Source organism: Pelophylax lessonae (genome assembly GCF_965119305.1).
Source record: "Pelophylax lessonae genome assembly, chromosome: 8".
NCBI classification, from domain to species: Eukaryota; Metazoa; Chordata; class Amphibia; order Anura; family Ranidae; genus Pelophylax; species Pelophylax lessonae.
The window spans coordinates 144,714,633-144,738,830 of record NC_138775.1 but is presented as its reverse complement, the minus strand read 5'-3'; the positions used below and the strand labels follow the sequence as shown (position 1 = coordinate 144,738,830).

Genomic DNA, 24,198 nt, shown 5'->3' with positions numbered 1-24,198 from the left:
TCACAGGTACAATAGATGCTGAGACAGAACAGTAAATTTCCATGGTGTCCATCACAGGTATCTCTGCAGCTTCAGAAAGTAAATTTCCAGAAGAATCCATCACAGGTATCTCTGCAGCTTCAGAAAGTAAATTTCCATGAATCCATCACATGGTTATCTCTGCAGCTTCAGAAAGTACATTTCCAGAAGCATCCATCACAGGTATCTGCAGCTTCAGAAACGTGAGTAAACACTTGCCTGTGTGTCACCAGAAGCATTACTCTGCATATGAAACCAGACACCTACTGAATGCTTCATTACTATTACAGCCTTCTGAGATGAGCGATCCAGTCTGAACTAGTTTCAGCACTAGCTAGCTATTGTAACAAATACCCAGCTTCTCAGCTCAGCCTGCTTACTAACAGAAGTCACTACTTACAGAGCTGGGTTCTGGCAGATTTCTAACAAGACACCAAAAATACAGTACTTATTATGTCTGACAGAGATCTCACAGAGTTACCTGCATTTAGTCAAGATAAAGCAGACTCCTTACTTCATTCTCCTCGTCCTGTCAGAGCCCCTCATCCATCCTTGAAGGCAAGGGAGGTTTATGAAGCAAGTAAGGAAGAAACATCTAGTAACCTGACTGCATTATGGGAAAAGACTTTAAGTTGTATAACAGCCACTAATGAAACTAGCAACAATTCTGAGCAATTGAACACTGCTCTCTCAAGGGTTAAGAAGGCATTTGAGAATTATAAAAGACTTTCTGAGAAGTACTATTCCCTATTGTCACATTCCAACATAGAGGAAGCTGCATTGGAATTAAAGGACTTTACTTCTACTGACCAGCAGAGGCATAGTATATATCTTGAAGCAAAGGCACAGATAGAAGGTAGATTAGCACAGCTACATGAAACTACATCCTGTAACTCTGCTTCTTCCAGACACTCAGGAAAATCATCTAGGTCTGCTCGCTCATATCATAAATCATCTTCTAAGTCATTACGGTCCTGCTCTATAAGGTCAATACTGAGCGACCAAATACTCAAAGCTCGCCAAAAGGTTGCAGTATCCCAGGTTCAAGCCGCCTGCTCTGAAAAAGAAGCAGCCTTCAAGGCAGAAGCTAAATGCAAGGAAGCAGAAGCTAAACGCATTCAAGCAAGAATACAAGCAGAAACAGAGGCTCAGCTAGAAATTCTTCAGAAGAATAGAGAAAAGGAAGTAGCTTTAGCAGAGTTATCTGTCTTGGAACAAGCCCTATTGGAAGAAGAAGGAGCAGCTTGTACCAGCTTGGCTGCTTGTCAAGACCCTGTTGAAAGGACCCTACAGTTTGTCTTAACTCAGAACCACAACAATACAGTCCCACCTACAGTTGGAGATTCTTCTCATAATCATCCAGCAAGTGGATCAGAAGGCAATGTGTCGCCAAAGCAAGCTGGTCAACTAGACATACCTACTAACAGAGGCCCTCCACAACTCCCGCACGTCACAAAATCAAGTGAGTCAACCTACGCAGCTCATGTGCCACCACAACCCTATGTGCATAGAGATTACAAGGGCACAGCAGAAGACTACAGAATGAACTCTATACCCCCTTTGATACAGCTCTCTTTAACTTCAAATGCTCAGAGACCTTCAGACGACAGACCCTTACCTAGATTAAACCCATCTGCAACACCTTTCTCTCTACCTACCAGCCAACATCATATACCAACAATGGTCCAAGACGGCGCACCATCAGTACCCCCTGTGGCTATAAAAACTGAAAGCACTGACATTGCAGAGTTCAGCAAGTATATGATTCGACGAGAGTTGATTACAACTGGACTGTCTAGATTTGATGACCGCCCAGAGAACTACAGGAGTTGGAGATCTACATTTAAGGCGGTAACCAAGAACTTGGACATTGATCCTCAAGCAGAACTTGACTTACTAATAAAGTGGTTTGGGCGTCAATCTTCAGAACAAGTAAAGAGACTTAAATCTGTCTACATTTATAACTTTAAAGCAGGCCTTGATGCTGCCTAGGAACGTCTAGAACAAGACTATTCAGACCTGTTCAAAAGGAAACCTTCACCCGGCAGCAACCCCAAGACTACATCAGATGATGGCGGGGAGAGAACAGAGCAATATGCCAACCTCGTAACCACAAGGTGTACAGAGGTATGTGGAGAAGGGCTTCATAACAAGTCTTGTAGCAAGATATGTCTTGTAAGAGTTTTTCCTGAAGGATGTCCACAAAATTCCATGAAAATGTATGCCATACACGATGATCAGAGCAATCGCTCATTGGCCAGTACAGAATTCTTTGACCTATTCAACATTCAATGAGAGACCTGGTCTTATACCTTGCAGACATGTGCAGGAAAGGTCAATACTTCTGGAAGAAGAGCTCATGGCTTCATAGTTGCATCAGAATATGAGGACACAGAGTTTCCTCTTCCAACTCTAATCGAATGTGATCAGCTACCGAACAACAGAGAAGAAATCCCCACACCAGAGGTTGCACGTCATCATCCTCATTTAAGTCACATTGCTAACTACATTCCACCAAGGATGTTAAGATTTTGATTCTACTAGGGAGAGACATTCCTAGAGTTCATAAAATAAGAGAGTTATGTAACGGTCCAGATGATGCTCCTCAGGCCCAGAAACTCGATCTTGGATGGGTGATAGTAGGAGAAGTCTGTTTAGACCAATCTCACAAGCTCTTGGATGTAGCTTCCTACAAAACTAATGTTACCTGTCGATTGATGAAATGTCCATCGCACTATTATGTGAAGGAAAGACTTGATTTTAAAAACGAAGTTCCATATCAAGCACTCCAAAGTATTAACTGCAAGCTCACTTCTCAAAAGGACTTTGGTGATTCAGTGTACCAGACTACTTGTGATGACAACAAGATTGCTCCTTCAGTCGAAGACAAGGAGTTCATCAAGATTATGGATGAAGAGTTCTTCAAGGACAATTCCAACAGACCCAGGTTTTTAATGGACCAGTCTTCCACAAACTCAGAAGAAGATATCAATTTCCACCTGGAGGATCCGGATACTGATCCGGAAATCCGGCCTGAAGTTGTAGCAAGTTCCAACATCTGTTCAAGAAGAAACTTGGAGGTAAGACGTTTTGAACATTTCTCCTCTTGGAGAAGACTATAGCAAGATTGAGTCATATTGCACAGATTTTCCGCAAATCGAATCAGACATCGTCTTGCCATGGATGGCACACCTGTAAGGAGTCACCCAACGCATTAGAGTATGAGAGGGCTGAGCTGTTCATCATACGTCGCGTGCAAGAATAAGTCTTTGTGGAAGAGATTAAGTGCTTAAGAGGCAATGGACCAGTCCCAAAATGTAGCCCACTATTCACACTGAACCCAGTGATCGACAACGAGGGCATGATCCGAGTCGGTGGACGACTGAAAAGGTCAAACCTGCTAGGGAAAGAACAGAACCCCTTGATAATACCAAGAAACCACCATTTGGGAACATTGATTATACAGCATTACCATGAGAGAGTCAAACATCAAGGAAGACACTACACAGAAGGTGCAGTCAGAATTGCAGGGTTCTGGATAGTTGGAGTGAAAAGACAAATAGCCACGATCATTCACAACTGTGTTAAATGTCAGAAGTTACGGGGTAGACAGCAGTTTCAACAGATGGCTGACCTACCTGCAGACAGACTGAGTGAAGATACACCCTTTGCATATGTCGGAATTGATGTGTTTGGACCATGGACAGTAACGGCTAGAAGAAGTCGTGGTGGTCAAGTCAACAGCAAAAGATGGGCTGTAATGTTCACTTGCTTAACTGTAAGAGCTGTGCATATCGAAGTAATCGAGTCAATGGATACTTCGAGCTTTATCAATGCTCTAAGGAGATTTTTTGCTCTAAGAGGTCCCGTGAAGATGTTGAGATCAGATTGAGGAACTAACTTCATTGGTGCTTGCAGAGAGTTACAGATCGACCGACAACAAGTTGGAAATTATTTGAGTGATCTAGGCTGCATGTGGAAATTCAACCCACCACACGCTTCACACATGGGTGGAGCATGGGAACGTATGATTGGGATGGCAAGGCGCATACTGGATTCTATGTTGCTTGATGTGAGTTCTTCACGTCTTACCCATGAAGTACTTACTACATTCCTTGCTGAGGTCGCAGCAATAATCAACTCAAGACCGTTGACCGCTGTATCCACAGACCCAGAATGTCCGACTGTTTTAACTCCAGCTGCATTATTGAGCCGGAAAATTGGACAGATCCCAGCGCCAAAGAGCATCTTTGATGAAAAGGACATATATAAACGTCAATGGAGATACGCTCAATACCTTGCAGATTGTTTCTGGGACAGATGGAGGAGGGAATACCTCACACTTCTCCAAGGACGTAAAAAGTGGCAAACCCAGAAGCCTAACTTAAAGGAAGGGGACCTGGTTCTTCTAAAAGATAAGCAAACCAATCGGATCCAGTGGCCAGTTGGAGTTATTACAAAGGCCATTGCTAGTGATGATGGAAAGGTCCGAAGTGTGGAAGTCAGGATTGTAAAGGACGGGAGCCCAAAAACCTTCCTGAGACCAGTCACTGAGACAGTCCTAATTATGCCTGCTTCCAAAAATTCTGATTCAGTGTTATGTGAAGGAGTCACTTAGACCTCTAGCATAGTTAGCTTAGAGGAGAGGGCTACATAGCATTCTACTGTATGCAATGTTAATTGTATGTTTATGGAAAATAATTGTGTAGTGGTATCTGACGATACCAAGCGGGGAGTGTGCTGCCACGCAGCTTTAACTGTCTAGCACTTGTTATTACATGTTATGTTATGCTATGTTATTGGTATCATCCTTGCACCCCTGCTGTTTACGGCTAGTTGGTTGCTCCCACCTCCATTTCCTGCTGTAACTCCCATTTTGTTTAGTTGTTATAAGGAGATTGCAGAGTGTGGAAGATGTGTAACTTCATTGTAAATTTACCTATGGAAAAGCCTCTATGTTTATGCCTTTGCTAACTTGAAGCATAAAGAAGCATTGGAGAACACCTCTGGAGTCTTTATTCATTGAGTAAACTATCTGTTAAAGCCATCATTCAACCTGCTGCACACACTTTCAGACTGGGTCTACAAGAAGGTCACAGGTCCAATCGATGCTGAGACAGAACAATCAGACTAACACATACCATCTTTGTTAGCAATCATATCCAGGGGTTATCTTATAAATTTCTCACTAGGTGGTATAGAACTCCATCCCATTTAGTCCAGATGTTCCCAACAGCGGTTGCTCATTGCTGGAGGGGGTGCTACCAACGGGGTACATTTCTCCACTTCCTGCCTCATGGAACCCCCCCCAAAAAAAAATGATATTAAAAGAAAGTGTCACACCTCAGCTGCTGAATGCATTCAAATCCATGATCCCAAGATTTTGGAAAAAGACAACCTGCCCTTCACTCCTAGATTGGAAAAGGGAAATAGATCATCCAGCCATCGTGGAGGCAGAATGTTGGATACATAAAGTTAGAAATCAACCAGAGAAATTCAAAGATGTATGGTAAGACTGAAAGTATTACTCAGCTGAGATCCTAGTTTCCTAACTGCTATCCCATATAATGTATAGCTGTACTTTTGCTATTGCTGCATGATCCCCTAATGTCTTTACCCGGATACTAAATAGTTAGGGTTTGAGTCTATTCTGTTCCTTTTTTCTTTTTTCCCCTCTTTAAACTTTCTTACTTTTCCCCCACCCTTTATTTCTTTCATTGATGTGCTTTGTCATTTGTACATTAGTGCATTTTATACTTCTAATGCATCCAAGGTCACTACAGGTATGTCGACTATGTGTTTGAATATGATTTTCCCTGGTTTGATTCCTAGAAGCTACTCACACCATTGAAGACAAATGTGTGGGGTGTGCAAAGGATCTACATGTTCTATATTGTGTTGTTTATGCCTGGTTTATGTATGTTTACCTTTATATTCCTAGACTGATTATATGTGAAAACTGTATATGAACTCAACTTCAAACTAAAATTGGCTTTTGAAGCTGAACTACTTTCAAAAAGAGAACCTAACTATTTTAAAGCCCAAGAGTTTAACATCCCAGTTCTATATGCGATTCTGAAACTTCACAAAGATTGTAATAACCCCCACAGGAAGACCGATTGTATCCGCAATTTATGGTCCTTTAGAGAAGGTTGGGCAATATATACTGATGAAATTCTAAAACCTATGGTTCCCCCCTCTTGGAATCGTTTGTTAGAGACACCAAGGATGTGCTTGGCAAGCTGGAAAAGTTTGTTATGGATGACAATTGGATCTTAGCTGGCATTGATGTTGAATCATTGTATACATCAATCCCACACATATAGGACCTGAGAGCTGTGGAACATTTTTTATCTAAACATTGTTTTGAAATGGCCCACCAGAATTAATTTGTTCTGGATCTTTTGGAATTTGCATTTAATAACAACTTTTTCCGGTTTGATGGGATTGGCTATCAACAGATCTCAGGCACATCCATGGGGGCTCCTTGGGCACCATCCTACGCATGTCTGCATATAGGCATGTGGGAGGAACTGAGTGTATACACTCTGTCCTCCTTCATGAAACAAGTGGCCCTATGGGTATGCAATATTGATGATGTCCTGGTGGTCTGGATGGGCCGGGAGGATGAACTACATGAGTTCATTAATTAATTGAAACTTAAGGATTGGAACATCAAAGTGACATATATGTATGACCATGTGAAGATTTCTTTCCTAGACCTCCAGATCACCAGAGAAGGTAATCGATTAGTGACTACTACATTCTGTAAATCCACTGCAGTCAAAACATTACTACATGCAGATAGTTTCCACCCTTTGCCGTTGATACAATCCCTGCGAATACAGAGGAATTGCACTAAAAAATTTGACTGACTTCAACCAAGAAGCACATGAAATGCACAATAGATTCAAGGAGCGGGGCTACAATAATAGAGTCCTAAAAAAAGCTAAAAAAGCGGCCTCAGACAGAGACCACTCTACCCTACTATAAAGTAGTCTGTTACTCTCCCAAGGAAGCTCCTGGACCGACAAGGTTCATTACACAGTACGGGGCACAATGGAAAAATGTTAAGGAGATCTTGACATCCAACTGGGCGGTTTGGCGCCAATGCCCTCTTCTATCGAAAATTGTAGGTGATTATCCCCACATGGTCCCTTGTTGAGCCCCCAATCTCTCTGATAGGTTACCCAATCAGAGTACGTACACTCGGACAACACATGGCTTTCTTCAATTCCGAGAACAGTAGGGATGGTCCAATGTGGGCATTGCCAGATCTGTACGCATGTTGAACAAACAAATGTTTTCACTGATGTGGATGGAAAAAATGTATATTCTATCAAAAGCCTAACTGTAATACTATTCGTGTAATCTACAGTATCCATTGCCCATGCAATAAGTTGTATATAGGCAAAACAAAGAAGCCATTGCGAATCCGTATCAGTGAGCATCTTAGGAATAAAAGGAAAAAAGAACCTGAAGGCCCATTACCACAGCACTTTCTCCATTTTCTTGGATCAAGTGTTGCAGGACTTACAGTGAAAGGTATTTTTGCTCTAAGACTTAGCAATAGACATGGTGATTTTGATAGGATTCTCCTTAAAAAAGAAACATTTTGGATATATAAATGAAATACTCTTGTACACAATGGGCTGAATAGTGAGATGAATTTACAGGTCTTCCTAGATTGACATTGTTCTATCTCTTTCTCTATTAACTCCCCCCCCCTTTCCCCTTTTATTATATAGAAAAATGGCTCCCTTGGTGCATTTGGTGCACTACTACATTCACTAATTATGTTTGATTGGACATGTATCTGTTATATTTTTTATTTTTTTCTAATAAAATATTTGTATATAGTTTTGTTGACCACCTGCATGTCCCCTTTAAAATAATTTTTAAGTTTCGTCAGGATGTGTATTTAAACACCGTCTAGCTTGGGGGCACCATGTCCTGAAGAAGCTAGTCTATCAGTGAAACATGTAGACGCTTTGCTCTACTGCTCCAGATGCCATTGGTCATGCTGGTCATTATTTTCACCAATTTGGGAGCGTGCCACAGGAGCAGCCACAATAGAAGCAGTAGGAGATGCAATGTAGAGCGGCGACTACACATCCGGTTTAAGGCATTGTGGGTTTGCATTCATGATGTATTCTGATGGAGATGGCGGTGACATACTGAAGGAATATGAAAGAAGGAGACTCGGATATACCAGGGACCAGGAACCAGGTTTGATTTGGCTGTGACTATTCCCACTCAGACTGAGCAATAGGATTGGCTCTTTACACTCAGACTGTTGGGTTTATGATGGAGTGTAGACCTTGAATCCAGACCCATACACTACAGGCTTTAGCCTATCAATCTGAGTGGTCATCCTGCTTACATCTCTGTATTTTGCCTATTAGTGCTGTACCCTGCTGCAACTATTCATCTGCTCTGACACATATCCTCCTTTGCTGTTCATCTGCTGCTCTCTCTGTCCCTGCTGCTCTGACTGATATATACTGCTCACTGGCCACTTATGCTGTTATTACATATAATGAGTTTATGACGCTCTGGTCTATGGTTAAAACTGCTGCATTGACATTCGCTGCTGATTTTCCACTGTCGCTTACCTGCTATTTCGTGCTACAGCTGCCGTATTTAACCTTATGTCTTGTCAATTACCTCTCATCAGATGGACACTTGTTGTCTAGAAGCCCAGTCCATTTTTTAGACTTTCACTTCTCTGGGCTGTTCCTGAATTACTGCTTCACTAAATGTATCCAGCAGGCTTAGTGTCCATGATATGCTATTGTTTGGCGCGCATCCACTGACTCAGTTCAGTGTCTCAGCATCTTCAGAACCAGGGCTGGCCCAAGACATTGTGCTGCCTGGATCCAAGAATGAAATGCTGCCCCACCCCATGCAACAGCACCTTGTCTATATGCAGAACTTTGTAGGGGCTGCATTGTGGGGTGGGGGGGGGGGGTTAAGGGTCTGCTTTGTGGGGTATAGGGACAAAAAAAACAAACAAACAAAAAACAGTAATAACATTATTAAATATAAAGTGTTGAAAATATTTTATATACTGTTATTTTCTTTCATACCTCACCACTGGACTGGTCCACCAAACACCCGCTGTCTGTCCTGCTGTCACTCCTGTGTCCACCGCGGCTACCATGTTAGAAAAGCCTGCCCTGCGTGAGATGGAGTGCGCTGATGCCTGACGTTATTGCACACACCAGAATCATGCGAGGGACGTTCCTCGGAGGAGACGCTCCGCCTCCTCATTCTCATCCGTTTGCACTACAGGCGGCAGTAGGAGATGGGGAAATACCGCCTATAACACGCCACAAACTGATGATGCACAAAACTGCTGGAAAAAAAAAATATTATATGTCAATTTGCTGCTCCTCTTAAAGTGCTACCTGGGTACAATGGACCCAGCGGGACCCATGGTAGGGCTGGCCCTGTTTCGAACACTGATTACCTATATTTTTAGTGGCTTATTGCTTTACCAACATTTATGTGTATGTGAGCGCGTGGCGTCTGGTGCACCATGTGGTCTTTTGTTTTAAGACAATGTTGTATTTTTTAAATGGTGATGGTGGGAAGGTGTTTTGTTTTACATAATTTCTCTACATGTTGTATTTGCTTATATTGCATTTACAATAAAATTTGATATTTTTTGGTACACCTATTGTAGGTTGATATGTTTTTGTAACCATTCCCCGGTGGCTCATCAGATATGGTGCTTTAGGCTACTCTTTCTTTTTGCCTAATTTTTCTTGTATGCTGTTTTTTTGCCATAGAGCCCCACTTTTTAAACTACTGTATATTTAAGAGTTAGTGGGTAGGTTACTAGAGGGTGTTCACTACAAAACACTAATTTATTCGCATTCCCATTTTCTGACTATATATGACCTGTTTTTATGTACTGGATATAAGCATTATGTTATTATTTACTCTTGTCTTTCTGGACTTTTATTTGTTTTCTTGCAAAACCTAATACAATTTGATTATAAAAAAGTCTGTTACAACAGTATGCACAGATGTTCCACAGATGTGTTTGTGCAGTCCCATTCATGTCTCATATGGGTGTATGCTTAAAGTGGAGTTTGCTATCACAATGTACTCCAACAATGTAACCCCCCAAAATTTTGATGACTAAGTAACAGAAAGGCATCCAAACGTCACACCCCCCAGACACCTGAAGGGCTCCAGTATTTGCTAAAGTTCCCGATATGCTTTATTTTTGCTCCAGGTCTCTTGAATCACCTGTGAGTCTCTATGCTCATTTCTGGGTGTATGGGCAAGACTTTGCATGTGACTGTGTGTAGCAAGAACTAAGATCTTGTTCCACAACTGACATGTATTTTTGGGGCACCTAGGCTGGTTCTGCCTCTGGATGTCCACATCATTGTGTGATGTGATGATGATAGGGATGTGCAAACAAAGAGCTAAAAAGAAGGATGTCATTCTTCTAACTCTCTCTTCCATGTGGGCCCTGGGTACCACACTACTCCTTAGCCAATTAAACTATTAAGGTACTTTCAACTGTGGGGATTTCTTTCCACCCCTATGCCTCAAATTTTACATTAGGTGTAAGTCAAATCTTGTGGGTGTGCTTCTAGTATTTTTTTTTAGCAGTGGTGAGACAGGTATTCGGATCTCCTTAGTTGAAAATGTAGGAAATTATAGGGTCAAATAAAGTTCTTTTTAGCCCACACTCTTTACGCCCCTTAGATTTATAGCCTTGACCATTCTTATTTTTCAGTATTTTTGCTTTGGTAGGTTTTTTTTTTTTTTTGAGGAGATGTTGAACCTGATTTTTATCCTGTGAAGAAGGCTTACCACTTGGCATTTGGAATAAATATGCATATTCTTTTTGGCATTATTTAAAGCCTTATATTGTCATTCTTTTCACAGAAAAGGCTGACTTTATTCCAAGAAACATATTTGAAAATGTTTGTATAAATGCTGGTGGTATCTTGTCTTCTCTATAAAGTGGCATTTACTGTCAAGTTTAAGATACATGCTTTCTATAAAAAAAAAAAATTCACTGTTCATGTCCATAAATATTCGAGGCAAATGAAATGTGGAATGTAAATGGTAAATCCCCATTCTCTAGGTTTGTTTATGTAGCACTGCCCCCTTCAGGACTGCTGGATTATTCACCTTGGGATCCCCCTGGGTTACCGTTAGCAACTAGAGCATGCACATTTAACTCTTTACTCCTTGGCTCAGTCAATGAACAGTCTAGAGGTTGTAGTTGTTTTTGTGGTTTTCATTTAATTTAAGGATGGGAGAAGAGAAGAATGGGATACTCCAAACTGAACTATTTACAATGGATGAGGACTCCTGTCTGAAGATGAAGCCAGGCTGCAGAGCCACCTTGCCACTTGATGAATCAAGATTAAGTTCTGCAAAATCACTTGTAAGGAAGACTATCTTCAGGATACCCACCTAGTATCCCCTTTCACTCCACAGAATGACATCTGTCCTCTGACTATCCTACACCGCGGTGGCCCCCTCTCAGATCAGGCCCTTAGAAACGATCCCCTTCCCTCACGATACTGTTTTTTTAGGGTCTCCAGTGTCTCAACACCATCCAGTCAGCTCTTCTGGACCTCTGGGTTCAGCTCCTTTCCTACTGGTCCCTAGGCTGACTACCTGTGACCACGTGCCACCAATGCAGAGGAGGAGGCAGTTGTCACCCTCCCTCCGGTACTCTGCTAACCAGCCAAAGACCCCGCAGCACACGTGCTCCTGGCTTTTATACCACACCACAGAATGCACCGAGACCACCAGTCTGTGCCAATCACTGAAGCTGTATCAAAGCCTGTGTACCCATTGGTCAGGCTTCCTCCACTGTCCAACGTGCCTCCCCATTGGACCAGCGCAGAAAACTCCCCAGACCAGATGAATCACACACTGAGCACCATGAGCAGACCTAACTCACAGATCCTGCTCTCTGTTAAGTAGAAAGCAATATAGAATTTGCCTGCTGCTCCTCTGATAGGCAGACAGAGCCAAAACTATACTCATTCTCAAGCACCTAGGCGCTACATTTAATATTTCTTTCTTTAAAAATATTTGAAATAATATTAGAAGGAATAAAAATTTCTTAAGGTCGTATGATTTATTTAAATTATATGATATAAATTAAATTATATGATATATGCATATAAGGTATATGAGGTATACTTGGCTTTACATTACAGTGTGGTGATTGCTCTTTCACTTTTTTTTTTTATAGTAGTGTATATTTTATAAATATTAAAAAAGAATAGCGCAACCATGCAAAAGAATTGACTATTAAATATGGAGACAATCCATAAATAAAAATGGGGGTTTAGTCCCACCATATGGCCATATCGTGCTCAAGCCCACCACTGCGTCAAAGTACCCCATTATCAGTGGGTCCTACACTATCCATAGAAAAGGGGTAAATCCAGCCTCTCCAACCCTTGGAGACAACACTCCTTGCTGGGATGGATGTGCTAATGCACTACAAAGGACTCCTCCTGTATCTACTTGATGGTGGACTCTGATAGAGTACAGGTGTGTGTGGGGGGTGGGATGCTCAACCACAGAAGTCTGGTCAGACCGAATACATAATAAACAAGCAAAAAATTGGGGGAGCAAACCCTGAACATGTATATCTAAAGCCGGTGCAGCTATGGACCAAGCAACATGTATATTAAAAAAGAATAGCGCAACCATGCAAAAGAAATGACTATTAAATATGGAGACAATCCATAAATAAAAATGGGGATTCTTTTTTAATATACATGTTGCTTGGTCCATAGCTGCACCGGCTTTAGATATACATGTTCAGGGTTTGCTCCCCCAATTTTTTGCTTGTTTATTATGTATTCGGTCTGACCAGACTTCTGTGGTTGAGCATCCCACCCCCCACACACACCTGTACTCTATCAGAGTCCACCATCAAGTAGATACAGGAGGAGTCCTTTGTAGTGCATTAGCACATCCATCCCAGCAAGGAATGTTGTCTCCAAGGGTTGGAGAGGCTGGATTCACCCCTTTTCTATGGATAGTGTAGGACCCACTGATAATGGGGTACTTTGACGCAGTGGTGGGCTTGAGCACGATATGGCCATATGGTGGGACTAAACCCCCATTTTTATTTATGGATTGTCTCCATATTTAATAGTCATTTCTTTTGCATGGTCGCGCTATTCTTTTTTAATATACATGTTGCTTGGTCCATAGCTGCACCGGCTTTAGATATACATGTTCAGGGTTTGCTCCCCCAATTTTTTGCTTGTTTATTATGTATTCGGTCTGACCAGACTTCTATGGTTGAGCATCCCACCCCCCACACACACCTGTACTCTATCTAAGTCCACCATCAAGTAGATACAGGAGGAGTCCTTTGTAGTGCATTAGCACATCCATCCCAGCAAGGAGTGTTGTCTCCAAGGGTTGGAGAGGCTGGATTCACCCCTTTTCTATGGATAGTGTAGGACCCACTGATAATGGGGTACTTTGACGCAGTGGTGGGCTTGAGCACGATATGGCCATATGGTGGGACTAAACCCCCATTTTTATTTATGGATTGTCTCCATATTTAATAGTCATTTCTTTTGCATGGTTGCGCTATTCTTTTTTAATATACATGTTGCTTGGTCCATAGCTGCACCGGCTTTAGATATACATGTTCAGGGTTTGCTCCCCCAATTTTTTGCTTGTTTATTATGTATTCGGTCTGACCAGACTTCTGTGGTTGAGCATCCCACCCCCCACACACACCTGTACTCTATCAGAGTCCACCATCAAGTAGATACAGGAGGAGTCCTTTGTAGTGCATTAGCACATCCATCCCAGCAAGGAGTGTTGTCTCCAAGGGTTGGAGAGGCTGGATTCACCCCTTTTCTATGGATAGTGTAGGACCCACTGATAATGGGGTACTTTGACGCAGTGGTGGGCTTGAGCACAATATGGCCATATGGTGGGACTAAACCCCCATTTTTATTTATGGATTGTCTCCATATTTAATAGTCATTTCTTTTGCATGGTTGCGCTATTCTTTTTTAATATACATGTTGCTTGGTCCATAGCTGCACCGGCTTTAGATATACATGTTCAGGGTTTGCTCCCCCAATTTTTTGCTTGTTTATTATGTATTCGGTCTGACCAGACTTCTGTGGTTGAGCATCCCACCTCCCACACACACCTGTACTCTATCAGAGTCCACCATCAAGTAGATACAGGAGGAGTCCTTTGTAGTGCATTAGCACATCCATCCCAGCAAGGAGTGTTGTCTCCAAGGGTTGGAGAGGCTGGATTCACCCCTTTTCTATGGATAGTGTAGGACCCACTGATAATGGGGTACTTTGACGCAGTGGTGGGCTTGAGCACGATATGGCCATATGGTGGGACTAAACCCCCATTTTTATTTATGGATTGTCTCCATATTTAATAGTCATTTCTTTTGCATGGTTGCGCTATTCTTTTTTAATATACATGTTGCTTGGTCCATAGCTGCACCGGCTTTAGATATACATGTTCAGGGTTTGCTCCCCCAATTTTTTGCTTGTTTATTATGTATTCGGTCTGACCAGACTTCTGTGGTTGAGCATCCCACCCCCCACACACACCCGTACTCTATCAGAGTCCACCATCAAGTAGATACAGGAGGAGTCCTTTGTAGCGCATTAGCACATCCATCCCAGCAAGGAGTGTTGTCTCCAAGGGTTGGAGAGGCTGGATTCACCCCTTTTCTATGGATAGTGTAGGACCCACTGATAATGGGGTACTTTGACGCAGTGGTGGGCTTGAGCACGATATGGCCATATGGTGGGACTAAACCCCCATTTTTATTTATGGATTGTCTCCATATTTAATAGTCATTTCTTTTGCATGGTTGCGCTATTCTTTTTTAATATACATGTTGCTTGGTCCATAGCTGCACCGGCTTTAGATATACATGTTCAGGGTTTGCTCCCCCAATTTTTTGCTTGTTTATTATGTATTCGGTCTGACCAGACTTCTGTGGTTGAGCATCCCACCCCCCACACACACCTGTACTCTATCAGAGTCCACCATCAAGTAGATACAGGAGGAGTCCTTTGTAGTGCCTTAGCACATCCATCCCAGCAAGGAGTGTTGTCTCCAAGGGTTGGAGAGGCTGGATTCACCCCTTTTCTATAGATAGTGTAGGACCCACTGATAATGGGGTACTTTGACGCAGTGGTGGGCTTGAGCACGATATGGCCATATGGTGGGACTAAACCCCCATTTTTATTTATGGATTGTCTCCATATTTAATAGTCATTTCTTTTGCATGGTTGCGCTATTCTTTTTTAATATACATGTTGCTTGGTCCATAGCTGCACCGGCTTTAGATATACATGTTCAGGGTTTGCTCCCCCAATTTTTTGCTTGTTTATTATGTATTCGGTCTGACCAGACTTCTGTGGTTGAGCATCCCACCCCCCACACACACCTGTACTCTATCAGAGTCCACCATCAAGTAGATACAGGAGGAGTCCTTTGTAGTGCCTTAGCACATCCATCCCAGCAAGGAGTGTTGTCTCCAAGGGTTGGAGAGGCTGGATTCACCCCTTTTCTATAGATAGTGTAGGACCCACTGATAATGGGGTACTTTGACGCAGTGGTGGGCTTGAGCACGATATGGCCATATGGTGGGACTAAACCCCCATTTTCATTTATGGATTGTCTCCATATTTAAGTCATTTCTTTTGCATGGTTGCGCTATTCTTTTTTAATATACATGTTGCTTGGTCCATAGCTGCACCGGCTTTAGATATACATGTTCAGGGTTTGCTCCCCCAATTTTTTGCTTGTTTATTATGTATTCGGTCTGATCAGACTTCTGTGGTTGAGCATCCCACCCCCCACACACACCTGTACTCTATCAGAGTCCACCATCAAGTAGATACAGGAGGAGTCCTTTGTAGTGCATTAGCACATCCATCCCAGCAAGGAGTGTTGTCTCCAAGGGTTGGAGAGGCTGGATTCACCCCTTTTCTATGGATAGTGTAGGACCCACTGATAATGGGGTACTTTGACGCAGTGGTGGGCTTGAGCACGATATGGCCATATGGTGGGACTAAACCCCCATTTTTATTTATGGATTGTCTCCATATTTAATAGTCATTTCTTTTGCATGGTTGCGCTATTCTTTTTTAATATACATGTTGCTTGGTCCATAGCTGCACCGGCTTTAGATATACATGTTCAGGGTTTGCTCCCCCAATTTTTTGCTTGTTTATTATGTATTCGGTCTGACCAGACTTCTATGGTTGAGCATCCCACCCCCCACACACACCTGTACTCTATCAGAGTCCACCATCAAGTAGATACAGGAGGAGTCCTTTGTAGTGCATTAGCACATCCATCCCAGCAAGGAGTGTTGTCTCCAAGGGTTGGAGAGGCTGGATTCACCCCTTTTCTATGGATAGTGTAGGACCCACTGATAATGGGGTACTTTGACGCAGTGGTGGGCTTGAGCACGATATGGCCATATGGTGGGACTAAACCCCCATTTTTATTTATGGATTGTCTCCATATTTAATAGTCATTTCTTTTGCATGGTTGCGCTATTCTTTTTTAATATACATGTTGCTTGGTCCATAGCTGCACCAGCTTTAGATATACATGTTCAGGGTTTGCTCCCCCAATTTTTTGCTTGTTTATTATGTATTCGGTCTGACCAGACTTCTGTGGTTGAGCATCCCACCCCCCACACACACCTGTACTCTATCAGAGTCCACCATCAAGTAGATACAGGAGGAGTCCTTTGTAGTGCATTAGCACATCCATCCCAGCAAGGAGTGTTGTCTCCAAGGGTTGGAGAGGCTGGATTCACCCCTTTTCTATGGATAGTGTAGGACCCACTGATAATGGGGTACTTTGACGCAGTGGTGGGCTTGAGCACAATATGGCCATATGGTGGGACTAAACCCCCATTTTTATTTATGGATTGTCTCCATATTTAATAGTCATTTCTTTTGCATGGTTGCGCTATTCTTTTTTAATATACATGTTGCTTGGTCCATAGCTGCACCGGCTTTAGATATACATGTTCAGGGTTTGCTCCCCCAATTTTTTGCTTGTTTATTATGTATTCGGTCTGACCAGACTTCTGTGGTTGAGCATCCCACCCCCCACACACACCTGTACTCTATCAGAGTCCACCATCAAGTAGATACAGGAGGAGTCCTTTGTAGTGCATTAGCACATCCATCCCAGCAAGGAGTGTTGTCTCCAAGGGTTGGAGAGGCTGGATTCACCCCTTTTCTATGGATAGTGTAGGACCCACTGATAATGGGGTACTTTGACGCAGTGGTGGGCTTGAGCACGATATGGCCATATGGTGGGACTAAACCCCCATTTTTATTTATGGATTGTCTCCATATTTAATAGTCATTTCTTTTGCATGGTTGCGCTATTCTTTTTTAATATACATGTTGCTTGGTCCATAGCTGCACCGGCTTTAGATATACATGTTCAGGGTTTGCTCCCCCAATTTTTTGCTTGTTTATTATGTATTCGGTCTGACCAGACTTCTATGGTTGAGCATCCCACCCCCCACACACACCTGTACTCTATCAGAGTCCACCATCAAGTAGATACAGGAGGAGTCCTTTGTAGTGCATTAGCACATCCATCCCAGCAAGGAGTGTTGTCTCCAAGGGTTGGAGAGGCTGGATTCACCCCTTTTCTATGGATAGTGTAGGACCCACTGATAATGGGGTACTTTGACGCAGTGGTGGGCTTGAGCACGATATGGCCATATGGTGGGACTAAACCCCCATTTTTATTTATGGATTGTCTCCATATTTAATAGTCATTTCTTTTGCATGGTTGCGCTATTCTTTTTTAATATACATGTTGCTTGGTCCATAGCTGCACCAGCTTTAGATATACATGTTCAGGGTTTGCTCCCCCAATTTTTTGCTTGTTTATTATGTATTCGGTCTGACCAGACTTCTGTGGTTGAGCATCCCACCCCCCACACACACCTGTACTCTATCAGAGTCCACCATCAAGTAGATACAGGAGGAGTCCTTTGTAGTGCATTAGCACATCCATCCCAGCAAGGAGTGTTGTCTCCAAGGGTTGGAGAGGCTGGATTCACCCCTTTTCTATGGATAGTGTAGGACCCACTGATAATGGGGTACTTTGACGCAGTGGTGGGCTTGAGCACAATATGGCCATATGGTGGGACTAAACCCCCATTTTTATTTATGGATTGTCTCCATATTTAATAGTCATTTCTTTTGCATGGTTGCGCTATTCTTTTTTAATATACATGTTGCTTGGTCCATAGCTGCACCGGCTTTAGATATACATGTTCAGGGTTTGCTCCCCCAATTTTTTGCTTGTTTATTATGTATTCGGTCTGACCAGACTTCTGTGGTTGAGCATCCCACCCCCCACACACACCTGTACTCTATCAGAGTCCACCATCAAGTAGATACAGGAGGAGTCCTTTGTAGTGCCTTAGCACATCCATCCCAGCAAGGAGTGTTGTCTCCAAGGGTTGGAGAGGCTGGATTCACCCCTTTTCTATGGATAGTGTAGGACCCACTGATAATGGGGTACTTTGACGCAGTGGTGGGCTTGAGCACGATATGGCCATATGGTGGGACTAAACCCCCATTTTCATTTATGGATTGTCTCCATATTTAAGTCATTTCTTTTGCATGGTTGCACTATTCTTTTTTAATATACATGTTGCTTGGTCCATAGCTGCACCGGCTTTAGATATACATGTTCAGGGTTTGCTCCCCCAATTTTTTGCTTGTTTATTATGTATTCGGTCTGATCAGACTTCTGTGGTTGAGCATCCCACCCCCCACACACACCTGTACTCTATCAGAGTCCACCATCAAGTAGATACAGGAGGAGTCCTTTGTAGTGCATTAGCACATCCATCCCAGCAAGGAGTGTTGTCTCCAAGGGTTGGAGAGGCTGGATTCACCCCTTTTCTATGGATAGTGTAGGACCCACTGATAATGGGGTACTTTGACGCAGTGGTGGGCTTGAGCACGATATGGCCATATGGTGGGACTAAACCCCCATTTTTATTTATGGATTGTCTCCATATTTAATAGTCATTTCTTTTGCATGGTTGCGCTATTCTTTTTTTAATATACATGTTGCTTGGTCCATAGCTGCACCGGCTTTAGATATACATGTTCAGGGTTTGCTCCCCCAATTTTTTGCTTGTTTATTATGTATTCGGTCTGACCAGACTTCTATGGTTGAGCATCCCACCCCCCACACACACCTGTACTCTATCAGAGTCCACCATCAAGTAGATACAGGAGGAGTCCTTTGTAGTGCATTAGCACATCCATCCCAGCAAGGAGTGTTGTCTCCAAGGGTTGGAGAGGCTGGATTCACCCCTTTTCTATGGATAGTGTAGGACCCACTGATAATGGGGTACTTTGACGCAGTGGTGGGCTTGAGCACGATATGGCCATATGGTGGGACTAAACCCCCATTTTTATTTATGGATTGTCTCCATATTTAATAGTCATTTCTTTTGCATGGTTGCGCTATTCTTTTTTAATATACATGTTGCTTGGTCCATAGCTGCACCAGCTTTAGATATACATGTTCAGGGTTTGCTCCCCCAATTTTTTGCTTGTTTATTATGTATTCGGTCTGACCAGACTTCTGTGGTTGAGCATCCCACCCCCCACACACACCTGTACTCTATCAGAGTCCACCATCAAGTAGATACAGGAGGAGTCCTTTGTAGTGCATTAGCACATCCATCCCAGCAAGGAGTGTTGTCTCCAAGGGTTGGAGAGGCTGGATTCACCCCTTTTCTATGGATAGTGTAGGACCCACTGATAATGGGGTACTTTGACGCAGTGGTGGGCTTGAGCACAATATGGCCATATGGTGGGACTAAACCCCCATTTTTATTTATGGATTGTCTCCATATTTAATAGTCATTTCTTTTGCATGGTTGCGCTATTCTTTTTTAATATACATGTTGCTTGGTCCATAGCTGCACCGGCTTTAGATATACATGTTCAGGGTTTGCTCCCCCAATTTTTTGCTTGTTTATTATGTATTCGGTCTGACCAGACTTCTGTGGTTGAGCATCCCACCCCCCACACACACCTGTACTCTATCAGAGTCCACCATCAAGTAGATACAGGAGGAGTCCTTTGTAGTGCATTAGCACATCCATCCCAGCAAGGAGTGTTGTCTCCAAGGGTTGGAGAGGCTGGATTCACCCCTTTTCTATGGATAGTGTAGGACCCACTGATAATGGGGTACTTTGACGCAGTGGTGGGCTTGAGCACGATATGGCCATATGGTGGGACTAAACCCCCATTTTCATTTATGGATTGTCTCCATATTTAAGTCATTTCTTTTGCATGGTTGCGCTATTCTTTTTTAATATACATGTTGCTTGGTCCATAGCTGCACCGGCTTTAGATATACATGTTCAGGGTTTGCTCCCCCAATTTTTTGCTTGTTTATTATGTATTCGGTCTGATCAGACTGCTGTCGTTGAGCATCCCACCCCCCACACACACCTGTACTCTATCAGAGTCCACCATCAAGTAGATACAGGAGGAGTCCTTTGTAGTGCATTAGCACATCCATCCCAGCAAGGAGTGTTGTCTCCAAGGGTTGGAGAGGCTGGATTCACCCCTTTTCTATGGATAGTGTAGGACCCACTGATAATGGGGTACTTTGACGCAGTGGTGGGCTTGAGCACGATATGGCCATATGGTGGGACTAAACCCCCATTTTTATTTATGGATTGTCTCCATATTTAATAGTCATTTCTTTTGCATGGTTGCGCTATTCTTTTTTAATATACATGTTGCTTGGTCCATAGCTGCACCGGCTTTAGATATACATGTTCAGGGTTTGCTCCCCCAATTTTTTGCTTGTTTATTATGTATTCGGTCTGACCAGACTTCTATGGTTGAGCATCCCACCCCCCACACACACCTGTACTCTATCAGAGTCCACCATCAAGTAGATACAGGAGGAGTCCTTTGTAGTGCATTAGCACATCCATCCCAGCAAGGAGTGTTGTCTCCAAGGGTTGGAGAGGCTGGATTCACCCCTTTTCTATGGATAGTGTAGGACCCACTGATAATGGGGTACTTTGACGCAGTGGTGGGCTTGAGCACGATATGGCCATATGGTGGGACTAAACCCCCATTTTTATTTATGGATTGTCTCCATATTTAATAGTCATTTCTTTTGCATGGTTGCGCTATTCTTTTTTAATATACATGTTGCTTGGTCCATAGCTGCACCAGCTTTAGATATACATGTTCAGGGTTTGCTCCCCCAATTTTTTGCTTGTTTATTATGTATTCGGTCTGACCAGACTTCTGTGGTTGAGCATCCCACCCCCCACACACACCTGTACTCTATCAGAGTCCACCATCAAGTAGATACAGGAGGAGTCCTTTGTAGTGCATTAGCACATCCATCCCAGCAAGGAGTGTTGTCTCCAAGGGTTGGAGAGGCTGGATTCACCCCTTTTCTATGGATAGTGTAGGACCCACTGATAATGGGGTACTTTGACGCAGTGGTGGGCTTGAGCACAATATGGCCATATGGTGGGACTAAACCCCCATTTTTATTTATGGATTGTCTCCATATTTAATAGTCATTTCTTTTGCATGGTTGCGCTATTCTTTTTTAATATACATGTTGCTTGGTCCATAGCTGCACCGGCTTTAGATATACATGTTCAGGGTTTGCTCCCCCAATTTTTTGCTTGTTTATTATGTATTCGGTCTGACCAGACTTCTGTGGTTGAGCATCCCACCCCCCACACACACCTGTACTCTATCAGAGTCCACCATCAAGTAGATACAGGAGGAGTCCTTTGTAGTGCATTAGCACATCCATCCCAGCAAGGAGTGTTGTCTCCAAGGGTTGGAGAGGCTGGATTCACCCCTTTTCTATGGATAGTGTAGGACCCACTGATAATGGGGTACTTTGACGCAGTGGTGGGCTTGAGCACGATATGGCCATATGGTGGGACTAAACCCCCATTTTTATTTATGGATTGTCTCCATATTTAATAGTCATTTCTTTTGCATGGTTGCGCTATTCTTTTTTAATATACATGTTGCTTGGTCCATAGCTGCACCGGCTTTAGATATACATGTTCAGGGTTTGCTCCCCCAATTTTTTGCTTGTTTATTATGTATTCGGTCTGACCAGACTTCTGTGGTTGAGCATCCCACCCCCCACACACACCTGTACTCTATCAGAGTCCACCATCAAGTAGATACAGGAGGAGTCCTTTGTAGTGCATTAGCACATCGATCCCAGCAAGGAGTGTTGTCTCCAAGGGTTGGAGAGGCTGGATTCACCCCTTTTCTATGGATAGTGTAGGACCCACTGATAATGGGGTACTTTGACGCAGTGGTGGGCTTGAGCACGATATGGCCATATGGTGGGACTAAACCCCCATTTTTATTTATGGATTGTCTCCATATTTAATAGTCATTTCTTTTGCATGGTTGCGCTATTCTTTTTTAATATACATGTTGCTTGGTCCACAGCTGCACCGGCTTTAGATATACATGTTCAGGGTTTGCTCCCCCAATTTTTTGCTTGTTTATTATGTATTCGGTCTGACCAGACTTCTGTGGTTGAGCATCCCACCCCCACACACACCTGTACTCTATCTGAGTCCACCATCAAGTAGATACAGGAGGAGTCCTTTGTAGTGCATTAGCACATCCATCCCAGCATGGAGTGTTGTCTCCAAGGGTTGGAGAGGCTGGATTCACCCCTTTTCTATGGATAGTGTAGGACCCACTGATAATGGGGTACTTTGACGCAGTGGTGGGCTTGAGCACGATATGGCCATATGGTGGGACTAAACCCCCATTTTTATTTATGGATTGTCTCCATATTTAATAGTCATTTCTTTTGCATGGTTGCGCTATTCTTTTTTAATATACATGTTGCTTGGTCCATAGCTGCACCGGCTTTAGATATACATGTTCAGGGTTTGCTCCCCCAATTTTTTGCTTGTTTATTATGTATTCGGTCTGACCAGACTTCTGTGGTTGAGCATCCCACCCCCCACACACACCTGTACTCTATCAGAGTCCACCATCAAGTAGATACAGGAGGAGTCCTTTGTAGTGCCTTAGCACATCCATCCCAGCAAGGAAAGTTGTCTCCAAGGGTTGGAGAGGCTGGATTCACCCCTTTTCTATGGATAGTGTAGGACCCACTGATAATGGGGTACTTTGACGCAGTGGTGGGCTTGAGCACGATATGGCCATATGGTGGGACTAAACCCCCATTTTTATTTATGGATTGTCTCCATATTTAATAGTCATTTCTTTTGCATGGTTGCGCTATTCTTTTTTAATATACATGTTGCTTGGTCCATAGCTGCAACGGCTTTAGATATACATGTTCAGGGTTTGCTCCCCCAATTTTTTGCTTGTTTATTATGTATTCGGTCTGACCAGACTTCTGTGGTTGAGCATCCCACCCCCCACACACACCTGTACTCTATCAGAGTCCACCATCAAGTAGATACAGGAGGAGTCCTTTGTAGTGCATTAGCACATCCATCCCAGCAAGGAGTGTTGTCTCCAAGGGTTGGAGAGGCTGGATTCACCCCTTTACTATGGATAGTGTAGGACCCACTGAAAATGGGGTACTTTGACGCAGTGGTGGGCTTGAGCACAATATGGCTATATGGTGGGACTAAACCCCCATTTTTATTTATGGATTGTCTCCATAATTAATAGTCATTTCTTTTGCATGGTTGCGCTATTCTTTTTTAATATACATGTTGCTTGGTCCATAGCTGCACCGGCTTTAGATATACATGTTCAGGGTTTGCTCCCCCAATTTTTTGCTTGTTTATTATGTATTCGGTCTGACCAGACTTCTGTGGTTGAGCATCCCACCCCCCACACACACCCGTACTCTATCAGAGTCCACCATCAAGTAGATACAGGAGGAGTCCTTTGTAGTGCATTAGCACATCCATCCCAGCAAGGAGTGTTGTCTCCAAGGGTTGGAGAGGCTGGATTCACCCCTTTTCTATGGATAGTGTAGGACCCACTGATAATGGGGTACTTTGACGCAGTGGTGGGCTTGAGCACGATATGGCCATATGGTGGGACTAAACCCCCATTTTTATTTATGGATTGTCTCCATATTTAATAGTCA

At 43.1% G+C, this 24,198-nt stretch overlaps 1 protein-coding gene across 1 annotated transcript in view; it reads left to right on the top strand.

The window, feature by feature from the left end:
• Positions 1-471: 471 nt before the first annotated feature.
• Positions 472-24,198, top strand: part of LOC309562196 (uncharacterized protein) — a gene marked incomplete at both ends in the record, with an annotated part of 124,599 nt that continues 100,872 nt past the window's right edge. The window contains one exon of the mRNA XM_082266316.1: positions 472-1,950. Within this exon, the coding sequence (XP_082122442.1) occupies positions 472-1,950 (1,479 nt within the window). The remainder of the gene's footprint in view (positions 1,951-24,198) is intronic.